Source organism: Thunnus maccoyii, chromosome 9 (genome assembly GCF_910596095.1).
Source record: "Thunnus maccoyii chromosome 9, fThuMac1.1, whole genome shotgun sequence".
NCBI classification, from domain to species: domain Eukaryota; kingdom Metazoa; phylum Chordata; class Actinopteri; order Scombriformes; family Scombridae; genus Thunnus; species Thunnus maccoyii.
Genome location: NC_056541.1, coordinates 5,818,710 through 5,843,643, shown reverse-complemented (window position 1 = coordinate 5,843,643; position 24,934 = coordinate 5,818,710). Strand labels below are relative to the sequence as shown.

The 24,934-nt window shown below is 38.9% G+C and overlaps 1 protein-coding gene across 1 annotated transcript in view; it reads right to left on the bottom strand.

The window, feature by feature from the left end:
- LOC121903738 (protein unc-13 homolog B-like) overlaps positions 1–24,934 on the bottom strand; it is a 202,444-nt gene that overhangs the window by 16,251 nt on the left and 161,259 nt on the right. The window contains exons 27-31 of the mRNA XM_042421073.1: positions 23,709–23,835; positions 23,163–23,259; positions 19,470–19,613; positions 14,197–14,274; positions 13,751–13,828 (exon numbers count right to left, since the gene is read on the bottom strand). Of these exons, the coding sequence (XP_042277007.1) occupies positions 13,751–13,828; positions 14,197–14,274; positions 19,470–19,613; positions 23,163–23,259; positions 23,709–23,835 (524 nt within the window). The remainder of the gene's footprint in view (positions 1–13,750; positions 13,829–14,196; positions 14,275–19,469; positions 19,614–23,162; positions 23,260–23,708; positions 23,836–24,934) is intronic.

Here is a 24,934-nt window from a genome sequence, read left to right as displayed (position 1 = left end):
TTTGACCTAGTCTTGTTTTAACTAGTCTCAATCTCCTACCACCTAAACTCCCTACAGAAACATAACATCTACTAGTTCAACAGTTCATACGCTGTATGTTTGCACCATATTTTGCATTAAAATATCTCCACATAAAACTTATGTAGGTATGAATCATTTCTACATATTCTCACTTCACTTGGTGTATTTTTTTAAGACTTTGTGAGGAGAGAGAAAGTGAATGCCTGAGAAAAATGACTCCTTAGAAGAGACACACATACACACTCTCCTAACTAGAATCACAGCTTAAATTAGAAGTGTCCTTTATAGGTAATAAGTGTTTGTCCGACTCTCTTATCTCTCCGCACCACACAACTGTACCTTCTTTGTAGCAGCTGTGGCTTCAGTCTTCATGGAAAGACAGAAAGGAAAAACAAGAGAAGACACAGACGTAAAACAAAAAAGAAACTGAGGATAATACAGCGCTGAATATTCATAATTAAAACAATAACAAACTACAGAAGAGCAGGGATGTACATTATAGTATAGAGCAGGTAAAAACAGTGTGGGGGTGGATTTGTGTGGGTTTTTGTGATATTGTCTAGTGGATTGGGTAATGGTGAGTCTGTGATTTTAATAAAAGCTTTTTGTTTATTGCTTTTCGGTTTATTGGGATGCTACAAAACAAAGAGGAACACTGACATCACCTGTAGAAATACTATGTTTTACTGCACACACCCAACAGGAATCATATGGACAACAGTCGCATTTTTATAACAACAACACAATCATACAACGTCAATGTCAGATACCTACAGACAGATGTTTCCTGTTACAGTTACCAGACAAATCCTTTTTGGGGCTAAGGCTTGTGATATACTTGCTTTTACCAACGTGTACACATATGGCTGAGATGTGAGTATCATTGTTCATATACTTTGTACCTCGTGGAATAAAAAGTATATGAACTAGCCGCTGAATGACAGCAGAATCCTCTCCATAGGAACAAGTTTATTATATATATATATATATATATATATGTGTAAGGTTATTATATTGTTTAGATTACAGCAGCAGCAGTGATGTTTAGCTTGTTTAGTTTCTCTTCAAAACTTTCTGTAGTTGCTGACATCGTGTCATTCCCACTATTCATGCGCTTAATTGGAAGATGGTACGGTTGTGCACATGCTCAAACTGCAAATCAAAGGATAAACACAATAGCCATAATGCTCATGCAAAACATAGTTAAAAGCAAGTATATCAACACTCTAAGCAGGATTAGTGACTTGTCACCTACACATAATCTTTAAATTTTATAAAATTAACTGCACTAAAAAATAATCTGGTGGAACTTTATCTGTTTGGTACAATATCCAATGCAAATACAGTAAGTATTCAATCCAAAATTTGTCACATTTTAGATTCACGTTATTAGCTGAAATAACAAAACCAGGGAATGTATTCAAATGCATTCAATTAGGACAAAAAATGGCAGATACTTACTGTAGTTTTCATATTTGTGCCATCTCCGGTTGATTCTACAGTGTTATAAATGCTACCAGCAGTATTAACGTTGTACGTCAGGATAACTGTATGAGGAGGATTTCTACTGTATCACCACAACAGTCTAAATTCAGGAGTTGTGAGAGGTGGATCAGAGGGGAAAGCTCTACAAGGGAAAAAATGAAGATTTGTGATTGAACAAACAAACCTTGTTTACTTCCTCCTTAGTCTGGTGAGAAAACGCAAAATACAACATTAGACAGCTGTCCTCTTTGATCGTATTTTCTTTTTTTTTTTACCTTTTTCAAACTTTTCTCTGCATCAACATGTAAATATGCAAAAGTAAGTGAAACACTTACTTTACATATGTAAAAAAACACAAAATGAAAAGAAAAATGGTTCATTCTGGAGTAAAAAAATCGCTCTAAATCAAAACAAACAGCGCTGCCTCTGTCGACGGCCACATCGGCAGATGGAAAATCAAAATTTGCACTTCAACTGCTGCCATAAAAATTATTTGCATAGTCGACTGTAGAGACGTAGCCATACAATAGATCTTCAACGATTCACCATCTGCTTGATAATGGAAAATCTAAATTTTTCTTTCCTTTTATGCAAGAAAAATTAAAGATAATGATCTGATGAATAGATGTTCAGCCATCAAAACAAAACAGAGCTTTTACACCAGCAGGGAGGACTTCAAGTCTCAAGAAAAGCGTGTGTGTGATCAAACCATTTGCTTGTCTGATAGAGGGTAGATAGCAGCCAATCAAACACACAGCTGGACATGAGCACGAGCCCTTTTTGCTCTTCTTTATCTCATGCCGGGTCTCTCAATCATTAGGAGGAAACACTGGCTATTAAATGTCAACACCTGTCTGTCATCTGTCAACACATAACCCCTTTCTGTCATCAGTTTGGCTTAATTTTTCAGTCCTAAATGTTCTCTCAGATGACAGATTCACATTTTCAGGCACACTAACACAAACACAAATGGTGGGCTGAAGTTTAGATGTAGAGAAATATTAATACATTTGCTCTGTTTACTTTTTCTTTCTGCTACTTTTTAATGTTCTTTTTGAGCCTGCATGCCTTTAGTGGAGAACATGAAGGCTCCTTTTCTGCTTTTTTTGAGTCAGTATATTCAAAGTAATCATTAGGGCTTTGGTTAAAACTCAAACATCCCTAAAAATCATTAATAAAGGACAACCATGTGTTAAATGAATGTTGGAGGACCTTTCATTGGATCCGCCGCTCCAGCTGACATTATTTCAAGTTTTACAAATCTGTATTTGTACTCTATTTGTCTGCACTTGTTGGTGAGGACGATTAGAGGTATTTGAGCCACCCACCTGTTTGCTCTTGGCGTCCTCCTTGAGGCAAAGACAAATAAGGAAATGTTTCAACAGAAAGCCAACAGATGTAATCTTTTGCTTCACACCTAAACCTGCACTACTGAGCTAGCTTTTCTTCCAAAACTGAATTGCAATATTGACGTGTACAGTGAGGAACATAAATGAGTGCATTCAAATGACTAAAATTGTTGGAGGTTCAAGGAAAATTACGGGAGAATGTGAGCAAATCTGAACAAGTAGAGATAAAATGATTATCTATTCACAAAATGAAATGAATAGATTTGAGGACTTTGAGCGTAGCGAGAGGAGGTGAAGGGCAGAGTGATTACAAACAAACAAACAAACCTGCTTCTCTTTGTCTTTCTTTTCAGCCTGCAAGGACACACACACATTTGGAAGTGAGCAATGCTTAGATGCCTAAAGCACTGGTATAAACATGTGTTCACACACACACAAATACATTCACACGCTGATGTCACCCTCCCTGTTAGCCTCTAGCTCCTCCACACAGTGACTCACAAATTAATAAAGCTTATAACTGTTTTCAGGTGAAACTCTTATAAATACAATTTTGTTGATTCTCATATTTTAAAATCAAGCTCGGAGACTCATGCCCTCCTCTGTGGGGTGAGTACTTTTCGAGACAGCTAAAAACAAGCCTTGACATTTTAAAGGCACAGAAGAAGCACGCACAGCATATGGGCCTTCAGTGGGTAACGTGATGTTAACCGCTTCAATCGTGTTTTGGATCATTAACATCGGGAACAATCTTCAGGAGAAGACAGGAGAAATTACATCGTTTTGAGAAAGAGCCAGAGGAGGATTGAGAGATAGAGAGAGAAAGAGAGTATATTAGGTGAGTAAATCATCTTGGAATAAAAGGGTCATTTGCCCAGTTTGGAGGCCAGTTTCCCCCTCGCAGTGCAGTCCGTCTTATTGGTAAATCTTTCAACCTGTCCTCCTCCAATTCACTTTAACTAACTGTATGTTATCTTTACCACAAAAACCAGTGTTCAGTGTTGTACTGGTTTCAGTTCATATAAATCCGACAATCTTTTTTTTTGTTTTTTTGCATCATATCCTGTGCAAAGTGTCATCCACATTTTTTAAAACAATTCTACAATTTTCTATTTTTGTCAAATAATGAAACTGCAGTAAAAGGTTTTTGTCTTTTTTCAGGTTAAAATAATGATAATGGTTCATTATTTGGGTTAATGTCAGGTTTAGGCTTTTGCTTAATTCATTGTAAAGAACTGTGCACATGCTCTAATGTTTTGCAATATGCACTTATTTATACACAAACAATGATTCATCTCCCTTAAGATCAAGTTCACAATCACACACATGCACACACACATAATGTAAATGACACAGACCTTTTCCTGATTGGACTCAGACTAGGAAGATGTGAAAACAGGGGGAAAAAAAGAGATGAATGACATAAATGTTAATAAAGCACAGAGAGAGAATATCACACCTCTGCTTGTCATACATGATAAACTTAAATAAATTAAAAAAAAACTAAATAAACTTTCTTTTGCTGGCTCACCTTTTCTTTGTCAAGCTTATGGACAAAGGAAGGAATAAAAAAAATATAAATTAAAAAGAAAAAGACAGAAAACAAACATAGAAGACAAAGTAAAAGACAACAACATAATGGGATGATGCAGAGGGGAAAAAAACAGGTGGAAACATGAACACATATATACAGACACACATACATTCAGAGACACTCTCACACGCAAGAAAAACAAAGTGATTGAAGGATTTAATCAACCACATGTGAGGATTTCAGTCAGCTCGGAGATGACAGTCAGCAGGAAAGGACAGGTTGGTTAATGGAAATGTTGTCCGGACTAATGTAGTGTCAAACCTTCTCCTGCTCCTCCTCACTGTCATCATATGCTGAGGAGTCGTCCTACAGGAGGACAGATCGTACACAACTGAGTCAAATTCCCCCGAAACACAATAAAACAGAGATTTAATTCTTCACGATCATTCAAGTTTTTGGATAAAAATATCTAGAGAGAGATTAAAGCGAGAAAGGCGCCGAAATGTGTGAATATTCTCTTTTTTCTTAGTGTGTCTACCAGGAACTTCCCTGTGTTGCCTCCTTGTTTTCAACAGCAAAGACATGCAGTTGTGTGTTCTCAACAGCTGTGAGAGCTCTGTATTTTCCCTTTAGTGCTTAAGGGTAAAAATAACTTCGCATTTTTCCCTCCACTTCAACCAGATTTTCAATCGTCTCAGAATAACAGCAGGAGCCATACAGCACTCAGCACGTCCCTGAAGCATCTTTTTAGTGCTGCCAGCTGAAAAATAAAGATGTCTGGTGGAGACATAATGTTATAGCGAGATGCTTATCTGTGTTGTCAGTGAGGCAACAAACTCTGAACCCTGTGCACTGACCACGAATAGCAGAGCGAAGATGAATAACGACAGTGACGACTACCAATCCTCAAGTCGCTACCGATGCAACATCTCTTGTTTTTATCTGTGATGTTTCTGGAATAAATCAACTACATCTCTTCAAGTTTTTCCTTCCTGGTCTCATTTTGGTGTCACACAGACAGGCTGGGTTGCTAAACATGAGCGACATTAATGATGTCACAGGATTTCTAGGAATTATAGTTGTTAAACAATTTCCTTGGAGCACCACTGGGGGAAGATCTTCAAGCCTTTTGCAGCTTTTAATGCCATTAAAGTCATAAAGGATGGGCCACAAACACAAATACAGCACAACACACAAAACACGAGGTCCTAGTCTCACAAACACCTGATTTGCATGTTAAAGCATGTTAACATATTGTCACTCTGCCTGACCAACCAACCTTATTCTCCTTCTCTTTGTTGTCAACCTGAAGGTGGACAGGATGAGTCAGGACAAAACAGGGCAGGGCAAATAGGTAAGGACAGGACAGGACAGGATAGGATAGGACAAGCCGGACACCATCGTCAGTGTATTGAGTATATAAAACATTTCGTAAAATATGTTTTGATCATCCGTAAATCACATTCAAGTCATTAATTTGAATTTAAAACATCCTTCAACAGCTGTCTGACTGAAATACAATGGAAAGACGCATTTGAAGGAGAGAGGCGCTCTGCAGGCAACTTATTTTTGGAACAGAGCTGTTGTGCTGAACAGTGTGCAAACACATGTGAGGACATTGTATTAACATTCATTCACTCTCTTGAGGTTTACCTTTACCCTTAATGTTAACCTCAAAATAAATGATTTATCTTTTGGGGACCTGCACCCCAGATGAGAGATAAGTACTCACAGTTTAAATGTACCTGCAGTAGTTTCCCTGACCTTCATGTTTGAGGACCAAAATTGATGTGACGCATTCTCTAACCTCTCACCCTAAACTTAAAGGTTACACTGAAAGGGCATAACGAAGAAAAACATGTGTCAACATTCATTTGGGCTATTGTGTTGGGATAGACTTGAAAAATGATGAACCTGTCCTTTCACCTAAACATAATTCTGACCTTACCCCTAAAACCAAGACGTAACACTCCATCAGTCATTTCTTGAAGTGAGCACCAGACAAAATGTCCTCATTCTCAAGGTCTAGAACTGGTCCTCACAAAGCTAAAAGTACTAGAGGCCTCTGAGTACATGCCTTTCAAGTACTTTAACAGTAAAATAATGACACAAATTCCTGAGGATCCAAAGCCCAGACAGCCTGTGAATTCAACCTGACTTTCACTCATTTATAATCTAATCACAACTCAAATACAACTGTAATGCAAATTGAAATGACCTTTGAGAAATAAAGAATCTCAGGGTTCCTCCTCATAAATAAAACTCCTTTATGAAGGAGTCACAATCAAAATATTTGATGTTCCATTTGCAGCAATCAACGAAGGAGCATGATAACGTTTAAACAGACTCTGGTTCAACATTGTCTGGGTCAGGGTAGATTTATGAAACTGGAGATGATTTAACATCTAAATGCCAGTACAGAGAGGGAATTAATTGCTTGCACGATGACAGAGACATAAAATCGTCTCCTTCAAAAGACCCGACTAAAGCAAAGCATCAGCACATTTAGCTGACTAATAACAGTATGAATATCTTCTCTATAACATCCCACAGCTGTTAAAGTAACTTCAGCCATTAAACATCCAATTGACGCTCTATCACCCTTTCATTATCTGCAGCTTCTTCTTCACCCCTCCAAGTCTGACTTTGTCTGAAATGCCACAGGCCCCCCTACAGTCAGGTGACAAACAAAGTCATTCCAAGAGGCTGTTTAGTTGCAGCTAAAAGCAACATTTCTATACACTGTCAAATTCAATTATCTGGCAACCCACTGTCTAGTCTATTAAGCACTCACTCGAGGAGGGAGACTGTGTTGGCAGCCAACTGTAAATGTGTTAAGCTTTGCTAGCATGTGGTACCAGAAGCTTTATGGGCAATTTGGGTCTCTTTAGTTATATGGGGGTAACAGTCATGTGATAATAGGCAGGAATAATTTAAATATGTATTAAAAAAAGTCTTGGACTGTTTATATTGATGACTGCTTTCTTAAAGCATAAAATAAGGCACAAATTAAGAAGACAACCAAATTTCTGTGTGACATAGAAGGTCTTGAGTCTGCAGTTTTTTTATTTTAAGGCTTCTTTACAGACACGGACACTTTGAGACTCTCTGAAACATGTCCACCGATGACAGATTTGGAGTTTGACTGACCAGAGCTTTTCGTTCACAGGTATAAGTGTGTCTTAATCTACATTCTGTCCCCAGCAATGATAAAATGTTTTAAAAATCTTTGGTTTCTGTCTAGCTTACAAATATTGAGATTAATATGATGTAATAATGTACCAGATCTCAGGGAAATTACATGCTACCTGTGTACTAGAAAGTTTTCTTTTTAAATTCCCTCTTACCTCAGATCCCACTGAGACTGAGCAGCCAGACTGGGGGTTGAAAATGACAAAACAATAAGAAAAGAAGGTGAAATGAAACAAGACAGAAATAATTAGAACTGGAAAAAAAGACATCTGAGGAAATCATATGTGAAAGCGTTCTCAGTGGGAATGACCTAGAAACTCTCACCTTGGTCTCCACTGACTGGCAGCCGTAAAGATTACACCAACCCACAAACAAAAGACAGTTGTTTTAAAATATAAAGACAAGGTGAAATAGCAAAAACGAATGAGATTTCTGTTTTTTTCTGTCAGCCTTTGCTGATGAGAATACCCACCATATCATCCTCCCCCTCATTGTCTGTGTTGGCCTGGTGGAGATGGTATGGAAATGAAAACAAACAAATAATATAAAATGTATGACAAAGAAAATTTGATTATATAAAGGAAAAGAACAAAAAAAACAAAACAAATGCAGAGAAGTATTACTCTGCTGTGGTTTTGTAAGGACACAGCGACTGTAGGTTTCAGCATCATCCTCAGATTATGCTGGCATCCACTCAAACACTTAACTAAATGGGAAACTTATTTATGGAAATCAATGATACTGCTTAAGAATATCTGCTCGCCACAAGCCTGAGCTAATTTTTAATGACAGTGATTGTAGCTGATTCTGGTTAAAAAAACAACTAAAAATTACGCAATGTAGACTTGTGATACACATCACGCCACACCTACACAATCAGATCAATGACCTCTGCCAACAAATTAATTTTGTTATAACCCCAACCCTTAACCCTAATCCTAACCCCAACCCTAACCCCTAACCCCTAACCCTAACCCTAACCCCTAACCCTAATCCTTTTATCTGAGATTTTACCTTAAAAATAACTATAAGAACCACATTGGCTGAAAAATTTTAATTTTGTTATAACCCTATCCCTAACCCCTAACCCTAACCCTTAACCCTAACCCTAACCCCAACCCTAACCCCTAACTCTAACCCTTTTATCTGAGATTTTGCCTTAAAAATAACTATAAGAACCACAGACGCTGCAAAAAAGCCGAAACTATATGTGGACACCCCTGTCCATGTAGGCTACGTCTGTGCATTCTTGTTTTGAGGCTATTTTTGTTTTCAAACCTATAATTTTGTTTGGTCCGAATCAGTGGATGCACTGATAAACTTGTTGCTTTTTCCTGTTGGTTTGAAGTGTTTTCACAAAAAAATCAGAGTGAACCAAAAAGCATCACTGACAGCCACGGGAGAACGTTCTCTTTTGTCATTGGTCAGACATGTCCGGGGTGGGAATGAGAGCGTTAACACAAGAGGAAGGTCCTGAAGAAGGTAAAACCTGAAGGTGCCCAAATATCAAGAAGGCAACGTACTTTGTTGTGCTAACGCAGGTTGGATCTTGATTCACTCTTAGGCTACATGCTAGCAACTGTTGATTTAGCTAATTCGGATCACAGTATGCAAAGTCCACGCGGCTACGGGAGTCGTTTAGCTCAAACTTGAAGAGTATGCCTTGTAGTTGAGCTTGGATCATGTTCCCACAACAAACAACCACTCCAGAGTTACCGGACCAAGACCACTTCCTCAAAAGGTCTTGGTGCAGTTGTTTTGGGGTATGATTACTCCGTTCAGATCTACCCAAACGAATTGCATCAAGGGGGAAACGAACAACTCCGATTAAAAAGACAAAAACAGTGCAGGTTTGAAAATGCCCTTAAAGTAGTTACTATAAAGGGAAATCTTGGCATAGGTTTAACTAATAACATTAATGATGGCAGTGAGCCTACGTGGAGGGCAGCCATGGTTAATGGTATTAGGTGCATCTGTGTTCGACAAGCCAGAGGGAATTTGAAATGCCAAAATGTCAGTTTGGCTCAAACAAAGTATGAAAAGCATTTCATATGAGAGCTGGATTTTTGCAGGAAGTACATATTAGTACAACAAAACTGAAAGTTCACTAACTGTTTGCCAGTTTGAAACACCTAAAAAGTTATTTATCCAAACTTAATGTCGAGGTATTGACAGATGGACAAGTTGACCCACCTCCTCGTCAAGCTCCTCAGGTTCCTCCTCGTTCTCAAGCTTTTGGAAAGAAGCAGCATTGTAAAAGCACAGTATTTTTTTTTTTAACATAAATTATATCAAGTGCAAAGGAAAATTACTAAGTTTCATTAATAGGACATTGCACTGAAAGTGATGATTGGGAGTCTAGGAAGAAGGAGGAGGAGGAGGAGGAGGAGGAAGAGTTGTTGATCTTTTGCATATGAGTAAATTGGGTACAACCTAAAAATAGAGACACACACACTACTGGGTAAAAAGAGGCTAGAGTTGGCTAGAGGTTCAGGATGGATTTTTGCTTTAATGAGGAGGATGTTTATTTTGGATATTTGTGTTGGAGGAGCAACAGGAGAGGAACGAGGGTAAAAAAGAAACCCAGACCTACCCTCTCCTCCTCAGCAGTTAACTGTAGAGAGAAAGACACACACACACTCTCAGTCTCACATGCTACTTATAATAATTTGACGCCTATGTACGCACATGTACGCACACATTCGAGTTTCACACCTGTTGCACCTTCATCTGCAAACAAACGTCTAAAATAAGACCGTCTATTTTTATAGAGATGTCTATGCTATGAATATTCCAAAAAAATATATCAGCAAGGTTACTTTTCATTCACATTAGACAAAAATGTAAAGTTAGAGATGCAGGAGAAATATTTCCAATTTCATACTGAATGGTTATAACTCTACAAAACCACTACAGGTTCACACGTCCAGCGGATATAGCAAAATCAATTCCTGCAGGCATATAAAATTCACCTCTGCTGCTTCTCCTGGCAGCGACATATGAGCATGAATGTGAAATGGATCCATTACAGTAATTAGGTCACACCTGGAGGACATTGAGGTGGCCTAAATATGCTACATCTATGTTACAGGACATATCAAGACCAACAGAGAGAAAGGACACACTGGGAAGTTTTGTGTGCAGGAATCATCTTTTGTTTTCTGTTTGCTGGTGATCATTGATGATTTGGTTACAGCTTTTTCCAGCTTCATTTCAAGAAATACCTACTGTATAGTGTGCAAGGTCTGAATTTACATACATCATAAATAAAAAAAATCAAATTATAAACAGGACTACAAGAGCCTTTGAAATCCAGAAGCAGTTATTGAATTCTTTTGAAAACAGCTACTTCTAAGAAAGTCACCTCTGGCATGTGATAAGTTGGAAAACATTTTTTTTTACCAGTTTGCAACATTTTCAGATTTTCTGACATGTTTTAAGTCTGACTTCACACAGTGTTTCAAATCTGTTTGCTTCCATTTGGTGAATGTGTTGGGAGCGATATACCCAAACATCTACTGTGAAAACAATGACGTAGGAAAACACTAGTGTCCCAAAGAGACATCAGTACACCATGGAATACAATTTGCCCTGTTAAACATATATAATTAAACCCATTGTCTTCAGCGTTGACTACTACCAAAGCTTTGTTACAGGATGAAATGTTTTCAGCGGAACTGAATGTGTCCCTAATGAGTTTTCTCCTCTCTGAAGTCAAGCTATCTCACTGCCCTTTTCTAACAAACATTTGTGACAGAATTTCTACAGGCTACCATGAGTGTGAAGGCTTGGTTATGCTAGAAAATATACAGTAGTTTGTACATTGTGTCTGATCACGTTGGAAATCAAAAGAGTTTATAGCCTCACACTGAAAGGTGGAGAGAAAAGCCAGCTATGGAGAGAGGTGAGACGTGATAATCACTGTAAATATGGGGATGGTGACCAAGTGGCAACCCCTGGAAAATGAAGCCAATGCAGAAGTGCCAAAACTGCAGTTCCTTGAATGGCCACTTGAGGGTGGCTCCAAAAGCGAGTCATTCCCAACTTTACAGCAGAAATAAACATTTTTACAGCCTGGTACAAAAAATGGTTTAGGTCTCTATAGTTAATTTCCCCTTTCATGACAACTGTACGGGGGGTGAATTTTTTTATAACTCACCCATTTAAATTTTATTAAGCCGTAAAGTTATGCATAATGAAGGACATGGCTGCTTTGAGTGACAGGTCCACCAGCCACTAGGTGGCTTGTTTCAGCCATTCGGCCCCGCCTCTTTGCCCATTTTTTTGATTGGCTGGGAGTTAGGCAGCGTCACGCACTGCCAAGATGGTGATGGCCGGAGCGGCTCACTTTGAGCTTCAAAACCGCTCTTCAGAAACCAACGGGTGACTTCACGGTAACTACATCCATATTTTTATACAGTCTATGATGGTGACGCACATTTTCAGACAGTCTCGTCAAGAAGGCATTCATAGTGTTACGTGGTCACATAAATTGACAGAAATTGTTGTGTGACAAATTAAAACAGAGAGCTCGAGAGAGATCAAACTCTGCTTACTTCCTCACCTCTGCATGCCTGGCCAATCACTGTGTGAAGTGGGTGTGAAATTTTGGATGTTTGGAAAGTTATAGAAATTGTCGAACATAGCCCCCTCCCAAATCCAACGTCAGAATAGGGATGGAGTGAGGTCCTACCCGAAGCTGTTCAATTGTCTGATAAGTAGTCTGATGGAGTATATGGCGCCTTAACAAGACTTAGGTCAGAGAGGCAACAACTTGTCACACATGACAGCAGTACAAACCGTTTCGATGCAATTGCAACTGTTTGAACAGAGTACAGTTTGCCATTTTCAAACTCCGTTCGGTCTGGAACATCTCTCCAGTTGACTCAAGTTTGTCTGACTCCTATGAGTCACACCAATTCTGTTTCTATCTATTCTAAACAAAGCACTGTTCTTGTTGCCAGGAGAATAAAACTCCCTGTGAACTCTTTGTTTCCTTGAAAAGACATAAAAGACGCACTGCAGCATCCAAAATCATTCACTCATTATCTGTTCACTCTGTGTACCAAATTTGACAGTGAGCTGTCAGTTTAGAAAGCAAAACCTCAACCTTCATACAAACTGTACATAACAAGAAGTCACACATCATGTGACTGAGGTGTGTGGTGCAGAATAAATCAGTCAGACCAGTGTTTAACATTGGAATCGGCAAAATTATTAAACTAACTGTTACTTATAGGCTTTAGGTTTATTGACAACACCCTAACATATTATAAAATACAGCATTTAAAGGTGCAGTGTGTAGAATTTAGTGGCATACAGCGGAATGGACTCATCAGAAATGGAATATAATATCAATAAGTATGTTTTAATCAGTGTATAATCCCATGAAAATAAGAATCGTTGTTTTCGTTACCTTAGAATGAGACCTTTATATCTACAGAAGCAGCGGATCCTCTTCCACGGAGCCAGCAGCCCAGTATGGACAAACCAAACACCAGCTCTAGAGAGGGCCTTTCATGTTTTTCGCGAGTTTTGCGGCCACTGTAGGTTCTCCTACGTGCTTGGAATACGAGGGTGAGGGGAAGGTTGGTTGCAATCTGCAACCTCACTGCTAGATGCCACTAAATCCTCCTTATCCTCCTTTAAGACTTTGTCAGGGATAGAACGATAAGGTCCTGAACTTATTACCATCATTGTCCCTGGAGCTCTCACAGTCCATTAACCATTTAACAACATGGAGACAGGCGATAGTTATCTTATATTAAGACATATTACAAAATAAACACTAAAACAAGCACCATTATGATGCAACTGCTTGAACAGTTTGCCATTTTCAAACCCCCTGGGGTCTAGAAAACCTCTCCAATGACTCCAGCTTGTCTGAGTCATATGAGTCACACCTTGCTGTGAGCTATATCAGGGCATGTCTTTCACATCACAAACTTTGGTTGTGAAGACATGTTATGTTGGTGAAAGCTCAGTTTTCAATCTATGAAGACCCAAAAAACAACACCTTTTCATTAAACCACAGAGGCGGGAACTTGTCAGTGAAATCAGATGAGATTAAAATCTTCTGACTCTCAGGCCTCTGTTGCAGGGGATTAAAAATCAATGGTGCAGGACAAGTGTTAGATGTGCGTGTGTGTAGACATCTGTTTGAGCTCACCTGTTTTGCTCCCATCGACTCGAACATCTTCTCTAGCAGGACCCTCATCTGCTGGATGTTGTTCATCAGCACACAGGGCTGGAGGAAGAGAGAGGCGGGAAACAGCACGTGCAAGACGACAAGAGAAGAGCGAGATAGAGAGAAAATCAAGAGTCAAGTAAAGAAGGAAAAGTCAAGGAGGTCAAATAAGGAGAAATAAAAGAGTGTATGAATGAAAGACATGAAGCAAAACAAAAGACAAAAGGCGATGACAGCAGGATGAAAAAAAACCCAAACAAAGCCAAAACAATACAGAGTGAAGTTATCGAGTGGGAAGCATCATCTAAAATATTAATCCACTCTTCAGAGAGTGCACTAGCTTTCAAAGTGTTTGGTCTCCCTCCAAATTAGAGATGAGCTCAGAGTGAGACATTTCGGTATCAAAGTGGCGACACAGCAGTACTCACTATCTTCTCCTTTTCACAGTAGGAGGGAAAGCTCTTGGCCAGCAGGGCACAGTACTGCAGCAGCACTTTGGTGATCGTCTGTGGAAACAAGATAACACACACTTAGATGAGTTTGCTCTGGGAACCTCTGGAGACATGAGGAAGCTGAATATTTGTACAGTATTTACTCCCTTTAGTTTCTTCTGTTCAGTCAGGTGAGAACAGGCTCTGTTTGAACACAGGCGAGACTTTTGAAAATGTGCATCTTTGTCTTTTTTTACAGGAAAGCTCCAGGCTCTTAGTTTCTTAGGAGTGAGGATGCAATCAGAGCTGCTTTGTGGAAAGTCCAAGTGAAGTCTCAAATCATTCAAGACCAGTCAAATCCAAGCAAGTCTTAAAGGAGACATATTATGTAGAATTTACAGGTCCATGATTTTATTCTACTAGAATATTTTTGTATGATTTACAATTCAAAAACCTCCTTATTTATCTTATACTGGCTCTTTATGCAGCCCCTCAGTTCAACCTTCATCTGAAACAGATTTTACAGTAGCTCCTCTATCTTTAAGGACCCCCTCCCGATGAGCCCACTGTGTTCTGACTGGCAAGCCTCTGGCAGCTCTGGAGGCTATGTAAACAAACAGTAGTAGTATGATTTCATTTCTTTTTCCTGTTCTTTACCCAAAATGGAAACTTCTTAAATACATCTGTATGTGTTCGAGCCCAAATCCAATCTGAAATATGCAAGTGAACAACCTCAGCAACAAAGATTACGGAATAGACGGCTGTTTATGGACATGCGCGATGATTTGACATCATCTCGACAGGAAAGTTAAAGAAACCATTGCACATGGATCATTTAAACCAGGCTGAAGCCTGAGTATTTGTCTTATAAGGAGCATTATTACATACGTTCACCTCATGTTTTGGAACTTTGACCATGTCTAACGTAGACATCAAACATCATAACAGTATATAACTGACAGAAAATAACAGAAAGTATAATATGTCCCCTTTAAGTCAAGACTCAAGCTCTTTAGGACAAGTTAAGTCCGAAGTCTTCATAAGAGAATCCCAATTTTTTCCCATCTTCACATAGCTGAGACCTTTCAATGCAAAGATTTAATTAATAAATATGCAAGCTGTGTGGTCATGCTTGAGGCTGTCATATTTATTTTTACTGATCTGTTGTTTTATGAGGTCAAAACAAACCGTAAGACTAATATTCTCACAGCAGTCGAGTCTGTCCAAGTCTTAAGTCCTCATTTTTGTGACTTAGGTTTAGTTCTCAACACAAATCTAAAGCTAATTGCCCTAAAATGCAAATTAAGGAGATGGACATTGATTTCTGATGACCAGGATTTTATCTGCTTAGAAAAACTAGAAGCACAAATCACATTTACTTACAGTAGGCAAAAGACTGCATGCAAGTCCAGTATGTTTAGACAAAGTTACAAGGACTGAAATAGATTTTTTTTTTGCGAGTAGCAGAGAGGCTCTACTGTGATCCTGCCAGTTTACAGAAAGCACCAAGCGTTATGTGTTCCTTGATAACAATTCCTTGGTGCTAATTGATGTTTTTGCAACAAACCTCCTGCCAATCAAAGACTGTAGGCGGCACTTAAGGGACATCTTTTTCCTTGGATCTCTCTTGATGAACAGTCTCTGTGGGCACTGTCTTCTTGGCCCGTTCAGCCATGATGACTATCAGCTCTCACACACAAAACAAGCCAATTCTGATTTTATCTACTCCAAACAACAGCACTGTTCTTCTTGTCAGGAGAATAAAAGTCATCGCTTCCTGCAAACCATTTGTTTCATTGAAAAGATAAAAAAGACAAACTGCATTGCATTTACTAGTCACTCTATGTACCAAATTTGACACTGAGCTGCCAGTTTAGAAGTAAAAACTTTCATACAAACTGTACACAACAAGTCACACATCATGTGACTGAGCTGTGCTGTGCAGTATGAATCAGGCAGACCAGTGTTTCTAGCAACTGTTGGAATCAGCAAAATCATTAAACTTTGTTACTTGTAGGTTTATTGTCATTGATGTATTTTTAATAGTTTTTTGAACAACAAGAGACGTGTACGACACAGAGGAATAAGATATATAGGACTCTGGGTACACACACTTGTAAGTAGATCAATTCATTGTTGGTTTGGCTCTGCTCTACATGAGATTTGTTGACAGTAAGAAAAATATAGAAAATTGCCAGCAATATACTTTAAGTTAAAAATAAATAGACTAAAGTCTTCTATAACAACATATCAGAAAGAGAACGATTGTGTGACACTAGTTCATAACTCAACTAGTTCGAGATGCAGAGAAACACAAAACAACACATCAAGACTGAGAAGACTTTGGTCCTGGGAATCCAGTTCTAGTATCTCCCAGACAGCTATTATTTTGTTTGTTTGCTTTTTACACAGATTTCTACAAATACTCTAGAGGAAACTGAGATTTGAGATCATATGGACAAGAATTAGCTCGTTTTTAGCTTGTTTTTTCCTGTTTCAAGATTTTTAAAGGTACCCTGTGGAGTTTTAGACCATTAGAGGTGCTGCAGACTAATTGTTGTTGAGAGATTATCTCATCTTCTACCATCATGCAGATAAGGATACACATGCATGCCATAAATATGTGCATAGTAGATGCCAAACACTTTTAAGACCTCCTGACTTCTGGAAATATATCACGAGTTGCAAATTAAACCTGCTGACCACCTGAGGTGCAGGCGTATTTATTTGTGCTTTAGAACGTAACCACTGTGAAATAATCAGAAAATAATGTTTTATTTATCTGATTCACAGCTTTGCTCTCGCCGGCGCTGCTCCCTCTCCTCATTCACTCGACCACTGCTGCTCTCTCTCGCCAGGGAGGAGGGGTCAACTTTGAATGCTGTGTTTAAAAACACCAATCAACTGCATAGTATAAGTTTAATTTATTGGTTGTGATGGTAAACAGGAGTCAGGAAATGACAAGAAGTGTTCCTGTAACTGTTACCTCACAGCATCCCGGGCTCTCTGAGAGATTTCCCTACTTTCCGCTGAGTCAGCCAGATGGCCGCCTTACACTCATGCATTAAACATATGGGCTGATAGCTGCCTGCATTACTTTGTACAGTGTCCCACTGTTGTACAACTCTCTGTCTCTCCCTTTATCTTGCACTGCAACTGGCTCTTTTTCACTGTCATCCCACAGTTTTCCAAAATGAATTATAACTCTGCTGGCCTGGAGGCAGAGGAGGAGGAAAAAGATTAAGAACGGCAAAGAATAACAACTTTGAGGGTGAGAAAAAAGGCAAAAAAGAGGGAAAAGGAAAAGGAGAGAAGATGGTAATAAAGGCAGCTAGAGACAAAAGAAAGATGGAAAATCCATAGGGATTGCAACAACATGGTAGACGAGTAGATGAAAAACAAACTACAGCTGACGCAGGGAGGAGATGAAAAGGCAGAGAGAGAGATTAACATCATGAGTGGAGTGGCAGAAAATGAAAAGGGAGTAAAGGGCTGGGGACAGAGAGATGGACAGCTCAGAGTAATGGCTTACATTAGCCATTTTTTATTTACACACACACAAACACACACACACACACACTATTCCTCTGCAGAGCACAGACAGGTTTGTTAGATTTAGTGGCTCTGCCTAAAAGCAACTGCCTTAAATTAAATTGGAAGAAAAAAAATGTAAATATGATATCAAAGGTTTGATTACAATACCCTATATATAGAGTATATAGTAGATACTGTGTACTCTATATATTGTATGCTATAGAGAGATGATTCTGTGACTCAAAAAAGAGTTGTGTAAGTAATCCGCTTGAGATGAATCATGATCAGGGATTTTTAGGTAAAACACTCACCTCGCCTCAGTGATGAAGATGAGTTATGAAAAACACTCTATCCCCGAGCAACCATATATTTATGCCTTTATGGATATGTTCATCCACAGAAAACTATCTTTATATGCGGGAAGACATGAAGAGAAACATAGTTTTATGAGTTTGTGCACGTTTCAGGATGAGCTCACACTCACAAATCATGACTGAACCTCTTGAAAACCCAACCATCTTTAAAAAAGATGTTCTGTTTAGAGAATCTGAAAGTTTACAGTATTGATAATACAGAATGTCTGAGTACTGAAATCCTCAGAATTTGGGCAGTTTCATCACTTAGTCAGTCAGTCTGTGCATTATTCAGGGTGACTGGGAACACCGTCTCTGGAAAGATATCTTGCTGTTGAACCTTGGAAATGTGATTTTCCACCACTGTGAGCATCACAAATCCACCTCTATTGCATTGGGGTGAGGGCAGAAATCTTGCAGAGCTGATATCTCAAACATCAGTGTTGGGCAAGTTACTTAAAAAATGTAATAATTTACACATCACATATCACGTATTAAAACATAATTACATTACTTTACTGATTACTTAACAGCAAAGGCAATAAATTACATCATTGGTTACTTCTTTTTGTTACTCAGCTATCAGCTTCGTCAAAAGTGCCTTTTAAACAACGTCAAAGCCTCCACACCCACATGTTACAACGTCTGTGTTTAGAAGACGTGTAGAAGAAGAAAATGACATGTTGTGGTTTAACAAGCAGCCAGCCTAAAGTGTGGAGGTATCTACTGACCATCAACAGCTAGCTTAACGTTAGCATCAGTGACTGCATGAAGTCCCGGCTTCTCAGTGAAGCTGCTTTGTTCTCACTCCAACTCTGAACTAAACCAGCTGATACCTGAATGTGGTCTTATTAGTGGGTAAAGTCAGTTAAAAATATATACATGTTGAAGTTACTTGGAGTTTAATTTCTCCTCTTTTGGTGGTGGCTAATTGCATCCCCACACAATCAAGCTAGTACATACTGGACCAGTCTGCCCACTGAGACCAAACCGATATCAACTCTTCAGTAAGATTAGCAAATGTAACGTAATCACAGAATTTCAATGTCAAAGTCATCATATTACTGTCTGCCCATCACTGATCTCAAACCTGGGACAAATAAAACAACAACTATCTGCATGGCTGGATGATACTAGAGGAGTTTCCTTAGTTCTCTTAGTGCAGCAGCATTCATGAGCACAATTGATTGCGTGCATTTTTCTATTTGTTTAGGTATGTGAGTTACATGATGTTTGTATGTTGTACTGTATTGTTGTATGTACTGTAGCCACAAGTGAGAGAAGAAACAAACACTACACACAGATCCCAGATAGATACATGTGATGGATCAATAGTACACAGAACAAAGACTGATGTAAACTCTTCTGTGTTACGTATCTCACCTTGGCGAAGCGGCGGTTATAGTGGGCCACCACAGCGGGATCCGGACAGTCCAGCTTCTTAATAATCTCAAAGCTCTGGTTAAGCTGGGTGAAGATGTCCACCACTGAGCTGGAGAACAGGGCGTGCTCAGACGTCTGCTGGAACTGCAGGTGGAGAGACGAGAAGACAAATTGCAAAGTGTCACTGGTGCAGTTTTATAAAAAAATGAAAACAGAAAAGTCTCTCTGCCTTCACATCAGCCTCCTTACTGACTCATACGCCCCCTCTCCATCTACACTTTCCTGTAATCAAATAATAACTCATACCTTTTCTTATTTCTGTTGCTAACCACTGTACCACTTGCTCTTGTGTAATTACTCCACAGCTACAGCACAGATTTCAGAGCGCTCTGACCACCACCATCATTATCTTTCACTTGAAACGTTGCTGGTCTGGGAATAGAAGGCTTATTGCGCTGTTACACTAATCATATGTTCCTCCTTAATCAGCTAAATGGTGCAAATGTAAATGGGGCCCAGGGGTTGGTGTGGTAGTTTGTGGTAGTTAAGAGAACCATGCCACATATTTCCCATGTGGACTAGTCCCGCTATTGTATAATCTGTCTCTCTTAAACTTACAACCCTACAGCATATGGATCCATAACTGCTTCTTTAAAAGGCAAAGGGGGCTGATGAGCACTTAACAGTTTTTCAATAAAAGCTGTCTCTAATGGACTCCTCGTAACCTCCCATGAGATAAAACATCAAGGTATTTAAGAGAGTGAAGAAGGAGTAAAATAATATTTTTCTGACAGCATAAAGGGATCCTTAACACATTCATCCTCCCTGTATTCTTTCTAGGAAATCAGAACTATTGGTGTCCGATAATTAAAGATTAATTTTTTATTTGTTTGAGTCTAAAACTGGGTTTGATTTAGTGTGCAAAGTACTCACAATTAGGGAGTGTACAATCAACACCAACCAATTATTCATCCAATATGCAGTTAAAATATGAAATGTTAAGTTTAAAGATGCCACCATGTACTCCTGCTGCACCCACGAAGTTCAACACTGAAACCCACCAGTAACTGACTTTGTCTGCTTTCTCACATTGAAGAAATTTTCCAAAAGATTCCAAGTTTAGCTTGGTTAGTTTCATGTCTTTTCACTTAGATAAATAAGGACAGATTTCTTTCATAGGCAAAGACCTAAATAAGGCTTTTCAAAAATATGAAGATGAGAAGCAGAACTGCAGAGTTAGAGTGTATTAATTAGCCTGTATTAGCTATTCAGTTAAATAGAAGATAATTAACTTATTTTCTGAGACCCACCAAAACTTTGAGATTTTCAGATAGTTCTAGTTGTTACTTCAGGGGTTCACGACCCTCCATATTTCATATCCCACACTAAGTGGTTTGATTGTTTCCCATCGTTCAAACCCTGCTGGGCTGCTTTACATTTGTTAACTGTTGCTCTGATTGGTGGTATGTTTTCATAGTAAGTTTATTACTTTAACCCTTGTCAGTAAAATGATGTTTGAACCTGTTTTAGCATACAATGGGAAAACGACAGGTCGAGCCATGTGAGCACACGTGAAACGGAGCATGACGCACGGAGCGAACACTTAGCAATAAATCAATACAACTGTGTGGCATCACGTTCAGCTTGAATGTTATTCTCTGCTCTTACATCAGTGGGGCACAGCCAGAGTTAGTGATGGAGAATTAGTGCAGCTGTTCAGGCAATGTACAATAAAGTAGAAGGTCTGTAATGGCCAATAAAGGTGGAAATACTAACAAATAATATATGTGGAGTGCCTCAAAATAGTGCTCTGTGCCTTACCAGCCCTGACCACGAGTCTTTTCTGCAGGCTTAACTCGACTCTCAAAAAACTCTTAGAGGAACAACAGAGGACATAACAGGTCCCTGAAGATTAAGTATAGCTTTGGGACTCAACAGTGGGTGGTGAGACAACACTTGTCCATCATTCTGGGACTCGCTGACCAAAAGCAGAACTCTGCTACACTTGAATGAATTGAAGCATCCTTCAAGGAGTCTGTGAACAAGAGGTCATGAGACTGAAGCTGTCATTTACTCTGTTGTGGATGTCAGTTTTGTAGAAATGCACATTCTCTCAACTGCTTTGGCTCCTTCTCAACCGTATAAATAACTCAGAAAAATCTGATTTTTCTGTCCTTTCAGCTGTTGGAAGCTGCAAAAATGTTCAGGGAAAAACTTTGTCTGTTTTATTTAGAAATATACAAGTCATATCAGTTATCAAGTATTACATTCTTGCATTTTTCAGCAGTGTCTGTCAAATATCTAGGAGGTGAGACTTTCATATCTATATATTGTCTGTATTTTTAGGATATGAGTCACTTCTCATATCCATGCTCTAATTTCCTCCTTGTTGAGAGCACTGTGACCCAAGTCCCAGTTCTTGAGTGATTGCAAATTGAAATAAGGTGAATATGAATTTATCCAATTTATGTAAGATTTGTGTAGTAATACATCCGGCACATTAGCTTAGATCACAAACATAATGTCTCATCTTCACTAATTGAGAACGCTGCAAATTGTTCCTGTTTTCCTTGATTAAATTCTGGTGTCTGGAGAGGCCAGTTATCTGTTCAGAGGAAATAAGAAATTGAAACTTTTCTTCCAAACAGCAGTGAGGGAGACTTGTAATCATCCCTTAAAAAGAGATGATTGGCCAAATTGGTAAAGATGAGTAGGCTGTACAGTGACTGACATCCTGTTAAATGATTTAAGGGCATAACACTCGAACAGTTACCTCCCAAGGCAATATGGAGCCTGTAATATACATGGACACATACAAATGGCTTTACCAAGAGGGTGTAATGTTCACAGAGGTTCCTTATAGTCTACATGTTTATATCCAACTGCCTCGACCAACCAGCAGGAGTAACCGCTGCAACAATGAGGGTGTGATCCCTCACCAGCTTCCCACCAAATGAACAACACAACAAATTATCCCAGGCCTTTGCATTGGTGCTAAAATATCTGCAATGTTTACATTTTACATTCTTGCACTGACTCTTTGCACTGTCTTAGCAGCTTACATCGTGTTTCATTACTTAAATGTTTAATGTAGCACCATTATCCCCAGAAAAATGCAATTTCAACCCTACTGTGTACTTGTATATGGATGGAGTTCTCGAGTCTTCTCTACAATTTACACATTTTCACCAAATTATACCCCAGTTTTTGAAAAGAAGCCCATTTTAATTGAAGAAACATTTGTGGAGGACTTGAGTTTTTGATAAGTTCATTGAGTTTATAGGTAAGTTTACTGTGTGTTTTTGATTCCCTGACTATAGGTGATGTTGATAATATTGAGTGCTGGCACACAAGTGATTGACAGTTGTGATGTGTTGCCAAGTAACAAGCAAGACGCTGCTCACTGCAAAAAAACAAGGTCAGTGTCAGAGCTGCAGGAGGGAAAAGCGTAACGGTCCACTTCACTGTTCAGACGTCTGATAAATTGTGAAACAGTCTGCTTTAGATTTTCACTTTGAGTCTTGTCTTATTAATGTATCCTTTCTTTTAAATAGTCAAAATAAAGATTGACAAAACCCAGGATTTAAAAAAAACAAAACAGTAAACCACAAAAACAACCGAGCCTTTAGTAATGAGAGACAGATGCATGTTGAGATGAAGACTTTCTTTTCATGTCACGTCTCTCTGACTCACCCCTTCTCTCTTGTCTCTCTCCAGCGCTCCATGCATGAACTCCATCGACACCTCCTCGTTCTCGACCAGCCAGGCAAGAACGAACTGGAGGAACCACCTGGAAGAATAACAAGACACAGGAGAGGAAGAAATCCTCATGTAACGTTCCCCTAAAGGATCGGCTGTGCTTTCCGTCAGCCGGGCGAGCAAAACATAAAGTCAATACACAAAACATGAGGAAACTTACCATGTGACTTTTTTTGTAGCCTGTTTTGATTAGCTCATTGTTGAGTTTTAAGTATTGGTCATATAACACACCTTGTAACGTACTTTTGAAGATGTTGTATAATTAAAACTGTATTATTAATGTTATTATCATTACTCTGTCATCCATATTTCTTGTGTCTACACCAGTGAGGAATGCTTAAGAGTGTGTATGCAACAATACTCAGGGGAAGAATAGAAATGATGAATCAAGATGAGCTCCCTTTTGTCTGGAGGAGACAAGGAAAGAACGAGATAATGAGTGAAAGTGTGTGTGTGTGCGTTCGTGTGTGTGTGTCTTACGCTGGATACTCGGGCACAGTGTCTGCGAAGGCAGGCAGGTCCTTAACATACTCGTTGTAAAGCCACTTGACCTTGAAGTGCAGGTTCATGTAATCTGCAGTCTTACAGAGTCTATGCTTCTCGTGTTCTGTGAAACATCCGACACACACAAAACACATAATTACATACAACGTTTATCTATTGAGGTATGTTGCAGCAGTTTTACAGGTTTACAGTCCTGTAGTGCAGATCTTTAATCCTGCTGATGTCGTTTAATTTTATGAGCATGTTCCTACAGCATGTTTTACATTTTTCATGTAAAGCACTGGGCTGGTATTTGAATAACTGAGATAACTATGAACATGTATCAGCCTACAAATCATACAAACAAACAAACAAACAAACAAACAGAATGCCTCCCTTTTGCAATGGTCAGTTAGATTAATAATTTTCAGTATTTCTTTCAAACTCTGATCAGAGGTTTCTCAGATATTGAGCATAACATCCGAACACATGGTTGAGATGCATCATTCTTCTTCAGGTTTTAATTACTTTCTAGTTGGGGGTTACCTAAGACGTCAAGGTTAACAGACGAAGGGAGAAATAAACAGATAAACAAACATCAATCTGTCGTCTGTCCCTTTAAATTAACTGCGCGGGATAATAATATTTCGAAGCATACTCAGTGACCTGCTTGGGCCAGTTGTAATTTTGCAAATGCTTTAACAAAAAGGAGTGAGAGATTCTTCAGTCCGAGTTTCATCAAAATCCAATCAGTGTTGTCTGTGTCACATGAACCCGAGAGAAAGGAACAAATAAATGAAGACGTGCGAGCGAGGAGACCAATATCAAGTCCCCTCTGATTTCATTTTGGGCTCCAATTATGAGATGACTCCAACATTACAAACAGTAATAAGGAGTGAAAGGATTAAACAATACAGCATTGAGGTATTAGTTGCAACAAAATATATAAATATGATACTGGAATAAACCTGTTTCATGGAAAAATGGCAGAAAAGGAAAGTCAGTAAAGGTTTTAAAGTTCAACTATCTGTTCAATATATCTTAAACAGTACAAACGAGATGATGCACAAGATGCTTTTTTTTTTTAAAATCAAATCCCAACATCCAATAAATAAATAAAGATAAACACACAAACTCATACACACTTATACACACACGTCTTACCAGCATAGAAGTCTATTCTGCGAATGCGGAAGGTGGTGGGAGCTACAACACAAACAATG